Source organism: Dermacentor albipictus, chromosome 1 (genome assembly GCF_038994185.2).
Source record: "Dermacentor albipictus isolate Rhodes 1998 colony chromosome 1, USDA_Dalb.pri_finalv2, whole genome shotgun sequence".
NCBI lineage: Eukaryota > Metazoa > Arthropoda > Arachnida > Ixodida > Ixodidae > Dermacentor > Dermacentor albipictus.
This window is the reverse complement of record NC_091821.1, coordinates 278,324,866-278,335,301: the sequence shown is the minus strand read 5'-3', so window position 1 is coordinate 278,335,301 and position 10,436 is coordinate 278,324,866. Positions and strand designations below refer to the sequence as shown.

The 10,436-nt window shown below is 41.7% G+C and overlaps 1 protein-coding gene across 2 annotated transcripts in view; it reads right to left on the bottom strand.

Moving 5' to 3' along the window:
- Positions 1-573: 573 nt before the first annotated feature.
- Tnks (tankyrase) overlaps positions 574-10,436 on the bottom strand; it is a 370,913-nt gene continuing 361,050 nt past the window's right edge. For both annotated transcript variants that reach the window (XM_065454424.1, XM_065454425.1), the window contains one exon: positions 574-9,851. In XM_065454424.1, coding sequence (XP_065310496.1) covers positions 9,783-9,851 — 69 coding nt within the window. In that variant the 3' untranslated portion in view covers positions 574-9,782. The remainder of the gene's footprint in view (positions 9,852-10,436) is intronic.

Genomic DNA, 10,436 nt, shown 5'->3' with positions numbered 1-10,436 from the left:
GTGCACTGGTCCACATGGGCGCTGCCCAGCTAGAAGAAAACGGGCTGAAGGCGGCATGCCACGCAACAAAAGACGCCAGGGAGACAGAGTGCACTACCCAGCTAGAAGAAAATCGCCTGAAGAAGGTGCCATGCAGCGTGGCACTATCTCTTGAGTTGACGCGAAGCCCGCGTCGTGGAACTCGTGGACCGTTGGCGTTCAACACAGGCAACCCTCTCTCAGTGCCAAAAGATGACAATGAAGTGTATGGTGCCCTGTATCTGTCCTTTGAACGTTGCTATTGGAAATGACAAAACTTCAGTGAACTAGAAGTTACAGCTTGAGTGATAGTGAGAATAAATAACATTAGGAAGAACTCGGATGCAATATTTTTTGTAACTTGCTTGAGCAAATAACAAGCGTATGTAATTCGTTCATGTACAACGGGTTAGAGGCCAGAGACCGCAATTTCTTAAGTTTTGATTGGTTGCCCGGATGTTCTCATTTGAGTGCCCTGATAAAGGCTCTGGCTCAAAGTCACTTGAAGGTCACCAACAACAGGAGCTAAAAACATTTCATGCTTAAAACTAACAATGAACATATAAGCTGTTTTATTTGTATCACATATGATCCAACGCATTGAAAAGTGGTCACATAGTATCCCATGGCCAAGTGTGAATATGAAAGATGTGTTTTCCCTTTAAGTGCTTTACATAGTTCAAAAACTAAGACACTGAAAACACACACAGTAATAAAACTGATATGTACACATGATACAGAAGCAGAGCAATATCCACTCAGGTGAACGTAATTAATAATTACAATGCTGTGCTGCAACAACATACCAACTTGGTCAAACCAATAAATAAGGGTTATATACTCACTGAGCATTCATCACATGGCAAAGGCACTTAGCTAGAGCAGTGAACAGCTCCAAATGTTGAATAAAAGTACAAGCAACAAGATCACATCAGTCCTAAAGGGAAAGCACCACACTAACATTGTCCGCAGTTAAAATAATGCTCCCTTCATCACAGTCACACGCACAAAAAATGACGACCACCAAGCATTGTCAGTTAGCCAGCAGGGATATGACAACAGTTGCTGATGCTGACCATAGCCATAGAAAATTGCATTCTAGTTACAACACCCTTCCCAATCAAGGTGCTCATACTGTATGCAATTCCATTTGTTCAGTTTAAATGCCATAGGCAAGAGCCACTTTGTAAACAATTTCATCACCGTCATTTGTCACAGGTTCACAGTAGTTAATGCCTCTGTTATCATAGGGAAGGTAGCTAGATACATCATCACACACCATGACGGCCAAAACATGAAAATAATAATGGATAAAAAAAACTACAACATCAATGCATGTTTTCTAAGGTATACCAGGTTTCGAAATGTTTGTAAACACACATCAAGTCACACCACATTATGCGTAACATGTTAGTAGTATCTTCAAAGACCAGTGCATCATAATGTGTGGCAGTAGTGGATGCCTCTGTGGTGCTCAAAAAAAAAAAAAAAAGTGATAACACTTAGGTCTGCAGAAAAACTTGTGCTGGGGTCTCAACGTATTGACAACGAAACTCTGAACCAAGTGTAAAACCAAGTACGTAGTATATATACAAGTGTCCCCCTTTGAAGCTTTTAAAATCTTCCATGGAGTAAGCCCTTAGTAGCACAACTAATAATTTTAGCCAGACTGCAATTCAGAGCTTTAATGGAACTGATGTTACACAGGGCGTTACAAAAATGACTGTCTCCAATTGTAAAAAAGATATGGTGAAGAATACAATTTCTTCTGGGCAATATTAGAAGTAGAGGGCATCAGAAATCTCAGATAGTTGACAATATATCTGTAATTAAGATAATTTCATTGATTGGCTTATTTTTATGACTCGTAAGCTGTTCAGTGCTAAATAGATGCCCACTTGGTACAAATCCTGAGACTCACACCAGTTTTTTCATGGTGTCATTTTATGTGGTGTTTCATTACCACCCTTGTATTAATATCAGATGTAGGCAGTTTCTTCAGATTCAAGTACTTGCTTTGTGCAGCTGCTTGACACTATACATATACAGTTCACTCTCGTTGCAACGGACCCTGACAATCCGTCAGAAAATGTCCATTTTATCCGAAGTGCATAATATCTGAAACGCCTCATATCGAAAACTTTGGTCGTGATATGTAACAATGTTATCGCAAAGAGTGAGTGACGAACGTCCAAAGTAAAAAACAAACAAAAAAAGTTGCAGTTTCACCCCAGAGGCAAAGCATTGATTCCGACAGCAAATTAGTAGACATCTACATGAAGTTAAGGATAGTAGCTTGTAGTAGCTGGCAAGGATAAAGTTGTAAACATTCGCTTAATAACTAAATTAACAAGCACGGTGTCACGCGTGCACAGGTAAGCACGAACACATCTCGCTCAATGACTGCAGAAAGTTGCTGTCAAAATTTGGAGGATGCTTAAGGGGGCATAAGGGGCTAAAATACCGATTTCGGTGAAAAAAAAAAAATGTTTTTTTATCCCGAGTTGTTCTGAATTGCTTGTTTAATAAAGAATCTTCTTGCCAAGTTTGGTTGTTATCTGAGCAGTAGAAAGGAACAAAATGAATTTTTTTCACAAGTTGGTGGTGCGCATTTCCCGTCGAACGCGACTCTGAATGCTGTTTTTCCAGACGCGGCCGCATATTGGGCAAAAAACGAAACGCAAAGTAAGTCAATGCCCACGTTAGGAAGTTCGTTTTTCGCGCTTTTTAGACAAATTGAGAAACTAAAGAAAACGACGAAAGGTCTAGGAGGCAAGGGAAAGCTGACACAAAGTCTTGTAAAAAAACTCGCTGCTTACTATGCATCTGCCCTGAAAGACAATGCTCCAGATGTTAAAAAAAAAAAGAAAAATGCAACGAGGAGTATTTGCGACGCTTTTTCACTCCAACTCAACAGATGAAATCCCACGACATGACGCTCGCCCAGTTGGTGAGGACTCTTGGTGTCACTACAATCGGCACAGAGCCCTAGTTGCAGCGGACAAGCCATCAGTGCCAAGATCCCATCATCCAGCTTTCAGCAGAGATGTTGCCAAAGAGCTGGTGCCTCTCTACAACAGGCTTAGTAAGCCAGAGCTTCTTGTGCGATGTTCGAGGACGCAGACACAGAATGCAAACGAGTCCTTCAATGCTCTTCTATGGAAAATGTGCCCAAAGACAGACTTTGCATCATTGAGAACAGTGGAGACTGCGGAGGCCCTGGCTGTGCTCGAATTCAATGAAGGAACGCGTGGCATCAAGAGAGTTCTCGACAAGCTGGAACTTGAACATGGAGTCCAGACGAATAAGCACGTTCAGGAAGCAACGAAGCAAGCCATTTCACGAGCGAGGGCAAGAGCGATGGATAGCTCTAAAGTTGAAAAAAAAAGAGCCAATGTCTTGAAGTGATCGCCGCAGAGCAGCCTCGTGTTGAAGAGGAGGGCCCGACATATGCAGCAGGGCACTTTGATTAAATTTTTCTGATCATAAGAATAAATGTCATGCTCTGAAATCCTTGAATTGATTTTTTCCAGTTTGCACTTATTGCAAAAAAATAGCTATAGGAAAAGTATCTTTTCCAAACTGCTTCACCAAATGCTGCTTCCAATGTTTTTTCTAGACTGAAATTTTGTGAGGAACAAGATAAAGTACTTTTAAGATGCCTAAATTTTTTCCAACATATATTATTTAGCAGATCTTCGACATGTAATGACAGCGAAAAAAAATGAACTTCATTTTCAGAGTGATGGCATTTTTACAGAAATGACATACAATATGTGCAACTGACCTTATCCTGCACCATAAACCATACAGAACGGATCTAATCACAAATAATTTTTATATTTTTATCATTTTGTAAACGATAGTTTTCGTAAGTTGACACACAAGATTGCTAAATTTCACAGTTATAACTTTCTTTCTTGTTGCGCTAGGGTGCTGATATTTGGAAAATATTCTAATGACAACAAGATCAATCACCCCTGAAAATTTCATAAAAATTGGTTGAGCGCTTCAAAAGTTGACCCTTCAGCCTAGCATCCCCCCTTAAGCTTCGCCTTTAAAGGGACACTAAAGGTTATTATTAAGTCAACGTGGACTGTTGAAATACCATCCCAGAAACCTCGAAACGTTTGGTTCGTGCAATGAAGAGACTTATTTTAAGAGAAAATGCATTCTGAAATGTTCGCGTACCTCTAGTGCAGTTCAAATTGCCCGCCCTCCGATCAAGGAGTGGTAACGTCATGGTCTCATAGTGACGTTGCGCTGTCGGTGAGTAAAGCAGCGCCCGCAGACGGTGCTACGGCTTTTCTCCGCAAAATACAAACGCGCGGCCAGAAACAGAGCCAAGACAGAGCCGACAGTAGCGCGAAAGCGGAACTACGGTGGCTAGCGGAAGGGAAAGTGCGCGATGATAAGCTGGTTCTTTATTTTATGACGCCAACTTCGACGCTCATTGCAATGGACGACCCTGACAACGACACATTAGCTCGCGATGCTGGGCTCAACTTCAGCGATTTAAGCACTGATGAATGTGACCTGTTGCTGAGGGCTCGCGCTGCCGGCGTCTTTGCGTACTACTACGATGGCGGCCTGCTTTGAAAGGCACTCCACATGACTTCAGTAAGTCGGTGTTGTACTCGTAATCCTCTGGACGAATGTGCAGCGAGCACACTACGCCATTTTTCGGCTCTTCGCCAGCGTGCTGTGGCAGAGGTACGGCACTTAACCACTTCGAACAGGGAGGTTCACTCGTTGGCACACAGTGATAAGTAACATTGAATTCGCCGCTGCAACTGCCCTTGGCCAAGTTCCGCGGACCATTTGCGCATCCCACGACATCACATGGATGTTACATTTTCGCTGCTTGTTCTAAATGCAAGTTTCACGAGCCAGCAGGACCACCGCAGCACGACGCGATAAAGAAACAACTGAAACTCCAAAGTCGAGCGTGCAGAGTCGAGCGAAAACAAAACCTTTCGATCACCCGTGCTACTCAAGGGTAACGTCAAAATGTTATTTTTTTTTTAGAATCGAATAGAAGTAGACAAGTAGCATTTTCTTCTGTCTTATAATCTAGTAGTTGAGTACTAGTGACATAAATTATGATGAGGAGTGCTTTCGTCATCGGGCTAGTACCAGAATGTCGCTGGGGGGTTTCAAATCATGTCATGCATTTACCTCAATTTCTCGGTTAGTAAAGCTCTGTTTGCGATTATATTGATGCCTTAGACATTCTAGGGCATTGCTTTATCGCTTTAACTTGACTTTATAGTAACCTTTAGTGTCCCTTTAAGAGTGGAACATCATAGCATTCAAAGATACCCGACTCCTTCTCACGCTTCTCCGTAATTGCACCGTAATGTTTACCGACAAATGCTTGCGGCGAATACTATGCACGACGGTGGGCTTTCTGGTAGAAATGCAGCTTTCTGCGTGGGCTGCGATGCGAGCGCCATCTGAAAGTGTTTCAAGCAAACGGGCGCGGCGCTCCATGGCCTCTGAGATATTAGCATGCCGGTGCGAGCAAATGGCAGACACCATGGCCAGTCTATGTATGATAGAAACGCTGGAAAAGGGGTTTGACTTTTCACGTAATAGAATTATGTTATCCCGTATATTCAAATTACAATCCGAAGCTATCATTTCTGTAGGTTGTGTGCAAGTCGTACTTCATGATTTTTCTATGTATTTTAGCTTGAGAAATTCAGTTAGTTCAGTAACTTCCTTGTGCCACATGGAAGGCCTGGGTATGGGTGGTTCGAAAATCTTTTGCCCGAAGCGATGTTCGACGCCGGATTTTCTGCGACATGGGGCCCTTAACGTTGAACTAAACGTCGAAAGCACAGCGCATACGAAGCTACTGACACTGGGCGCACTTTGCCCACATCGCAGATCGCTTTCAAGACATGGCACCCGCGCAGCCACGCCGTAAGCAGCAGCCGCCGAGGTAGAACCTCCCTCTCCCCGTGCGCGCGATATTGAGCTGTGATCATTGGCTGATCCTTGCAAGTCAGTTGTCAGTCCGTGTTGACACAGCAAAAGTCCCTTTTATACATCCGATTTTGACAAAAACTGCCGCTAATTTCGTCCAGTTAGTGCGATCAGTTGAAAGTGAACTTTGTTGCATGAACAAAATAGGTAGAGCAAACTAAGGTTGAAATATGATCTGTTATATGCGAAAGTCTGTTGTACGCGGGTCCATTGTAACGAATGCTGACTTACCACAGCCACCTAACCAGCCAGCAAAACCAGGTGCAGCAATGTTGCTTAAACTTTTCTTAAACACTTTTTTCCCCACGCTTTTAAAACAAGAAAGTATCTAATGCCCAACCATAATGACAGGCATGGCTTGAAAAATTTCTGCATCGGAAATTTATGCACCCTTTCATTTTGCTCAGGGTAGGTAAAGGTATTTACAAACAAGTTAAACCTAAGTAGAACATGTTCAGCATTCGCAGGGCCATCAAGAGATCATGCAAAAGTTAAGGTTAAGAAATACAACAAAAGAAGCAATGGAATGAAGAGTGTCAATCGTTCTACAGCTGGGCACTAATGTTTCAGGTTAGAAATAATGTATCAACAATACAAAGGAACATGCCTTACATAGGTTATATCAGCAATGAACAGTTCAGAAAGATACTTATAATAAAGTAAAAAATGCACACATAATAAACAATGAATTTACAGAATGATGTGGGCCCAAACTGCATTTCATGATCTGTTCTCCGAGACTTATAGTCAGCTGCATATACTCCTATGTATACAAAAACCTAGACCTCGTTTGCACACCCATCAGTATTGCCTTAAAAATGCCAACCATAAATTCAAAAGACAAGCAAGAAGTCTTCATTTTGCGCTTGAACCACAGTGCCCTGGGTCACAAGAAAGAAGAGAAACCTGGCATAGAATAAACTATTTTGTTCAGCTATGACCGCACTTTTAGCTACCACCATGACTGCAGCGCTTGCAGTGCAGTGGAAGGTGTGCCAATGCCAACTGTTAATTACATTAAAGCAAGCTTCTGTGCTTACACTAGCCTTGTTTTCATTCATATTTTGCAACAAGGTCGGATTGTTTGGCCCACATCACTAAAAGATACTCTTGGCATTGTAGGGCTTAACACCCCCAAAACTTCACAGTGATGCCACAGTGGAGGGAAAAAGGTTTAAATCAGTGAAGACTGATATTGTTTCATGACCCTACTTTGGTTTATAGGTTGATCATAAGAAGAGAAAATGAAGGTCAAGGACTTTTTGAACTTTTCACCAAAACTCTAGTGCCGGCACATCAGTGTGATATCATGAATTTTAAAAGTTTTTTTTTTTTTTTGGGGGGGGGGGGTATTTGGGCAGTTTTGACTCGGTAATAAATGTTGTTAAATTCAGTATAGGACTCTTTTAATACAATGTAGTCAATCTGTCTGCCAATCACAGCAACTCAAGCATCAAAGGCAGTTCTAACAGCCTTCTTTCTTGATTCCTTTGCTACAGTACATACCAGAGTCGCTTCAAACTCGGAATAGCGAACCCTTGTAAATACTTTTCAGATGCTTCACTACAGCCGCTAACTGGTGCTTCTACAAATCTCCGCTATAACTGACACCTGTTCCTATATTCTGCAATGGCTCTACTGGCTGTGTGTTCTGCCAACCTGCTTTCCTTTGATTTTACCATGCCACTACATATTGCCACCACTGCACACGTCACGGTGAGCTGGTGTTGTCACAGGTATTTCTGGCTTATCAAGACTCCTCCTCCTCTCACAGTAAGAGTTGCTTTGTATTGCAATAGCGTCACTTAATAATACAGCTCAAGTAATTTTCTTCTTTAGCTAGCATTTAAATAATGCGATTATGTGTGCTTAGCAGCAGCAGAATGCCATAGCTACTGGGCTACTGTGGGGGGCATTATTACTGTTTGTATACTGTAGACAGCTGGCGAAACCAGTCCCTGTATTTCCAACCTTTCCAGACGGTTCCCAACTAGGATAAACAATGCGTACCAAAAATGTCATTTTGCTGTAAAACTTGAGTGAAAACAAAGCAGTGCTAAAGTGGTGACAGCAAACCATATTCTGGAGCCGGCAATGCTCCAGAAATGCAAGCACATTGAAACTGAGCAGTGGAAACACATGCATCAGCATGTCATGAAAAGATGGCAACACCACAGTGTCTTCACACACAGATGCCAACACTTACTACAAGCTCTCAAACCGTTTCCACAGAAGTGAATGCAACAACCAATACTTTCATCACCTTCTCAGATGTAACAAGCTTCCATAAAGTTTCTCGCTTTCTCAACTGCTTTTCTACCTACTGTACCATACTGACTTACATAACAACCACACCCTTTCTTCTTGTAAAAGCAGAAGAGGAATTATTACAGGAATAACAATACTTGGAAGTTTTTACATGAAGGTTAACCATTGGCTTTAAGAAAATGAGACGACCATGCAGGCTCATTTAGGTTGGGACGAATGTAACAAAGAACAAAATCCCTAGACCAATATGGCCTCACACAACTAAAATATACTTGGTGCTCTGTTCCCAAGAAGATGGCTTTCACCTAAAAAGGTCAGTAGGTTGGATACATATCTCCATTGCAGGGCCCAATGCTTGCCTTGCATCAGCCGACTCCGTCCACACCTTGCTGCAATTCCCTCCCATTTTGCAACACTCTAATAGTTGTCTGCTCCGTGTACTATAACATTACCATATAAAATATTTTGCCTTGCATTTCTCATGGCAAAGTCTCCCCAGCATCTGAAGCCCTATAGGTTATTACTGGCAGAATGCACTCACTACATGCCTTTCAAAGACAGTGACAAGCTGTTGCTCATGACCAGGGAGTGCCCATCATATGTGCTCCAACCCATTTTTATTTGTATGGAGATTTATTTCTCATTCATGATCTGTGTCCTCACTAACTGTTCAGCCTAGATAAATTCATTCCTGCCAAGCTTCAACTGGCTGACCACCAAACATTGGTTTCCTTACCAGGCTGCTGTATATTATCTCTTGCATACTAATCGTAAAACATTACCTCACACAGCAACCCACTAAAGAAAAAACAACAAAAAAACCCTTTTCTTTAAAAGATAAGAGTGTGGCTATTACAACAGTATACAGTGATATAAGATCATGCAAGCCACTCACAAAATAAGTATTATGTATCATTGCAAATCTCTGAAAGATTCCACATCTTATATGTGAAATAACTCTTACCTATGCCAGTTCGACAATGGGCAACTAAAAACAGGCCTATAAATAGCACATATGTCACGCAAACGATAAAACTCTAGAAAAGGATGCATTCATACACACAATAAGCTATGTACACGAAGAAATAAGCACTATCACATTACACCGATCTCAGCAAAATGAGCTGCTTGGGACAAGCCCCACAAAGTAAGATACCTTTATCACCACAAGAACTGTATTGCATTTTGGCCTACTACTCAGTTAAAAAGGCCAACAATGCCTAACTAAAATTCAGTTTCAATGTCACTTAAAGCCTGCTCTAGTTTCAAAATGCTATTTTCATATTAAAATTCTCTCTTTCTAGCACTTCCTATATACATTGAACCAGCTTCAGAGTGTTTTGCCGTACCTAGGACAGCCTGTGCTTGAACAAAGAACCTTCATCATTCTCATACACCAAAAAACTGCCACTGAACACACACAGACACTGATCCCCCATCGAAGGCTGTGGTCACTGCAAAGACATGGAATCCATAATGTGGTTCTTCGCCAGGAGTAGACCTTGTTACGAACTCGGAACGACCTGATCCTGAGGTTTCTCTATCTGGTAGGATATCAGGTACTCCGGGTACGCCTGAAAAGAAGATACCAAAACAGCTCATAAACTGAATGGTAAGGCAAAATGAACACACGAGAATCGCTATGCAAAGGGATTTGGTCATGGCTGCTGCCTGTCAGTCGACAAATTATGTTAACAAAAAATCTGACTGTCACCAACACCTGAAATTTCATTTTTAGCTGAGTTCCACTAACATAATGAAGATGTGTCCACCAAAATGTCATGGGTAGAGATACAAATGGAAACCGTATATACAAGCTCTCTTCAACAAGCTGCAATACAGTCAAAATGGTGGAAAAAAAGAATCTCTATAATCGTCATTCTCTTCCACCCAGTGACCAATGTAGGCTTTGCTACATTGCTTGTAATCTTGTGACAAGAACAAAAAAAAAAGAAGGGGCAAACTTTTACGTCAACTACTCCTTTACTTTCAAGCATGCTTCTATTACAGACTTGACGATTGGGTAGAAAAGACAGCCATTTGGCAGATTCAGCAAGCACAAGATGCAATGTAAGCCTTCCACATACTCATACACATAAAAATGACTGAATAGAAAATATGACATAGAGTTGCCAAGTTCACCAGCAAGGAGGGCTTTG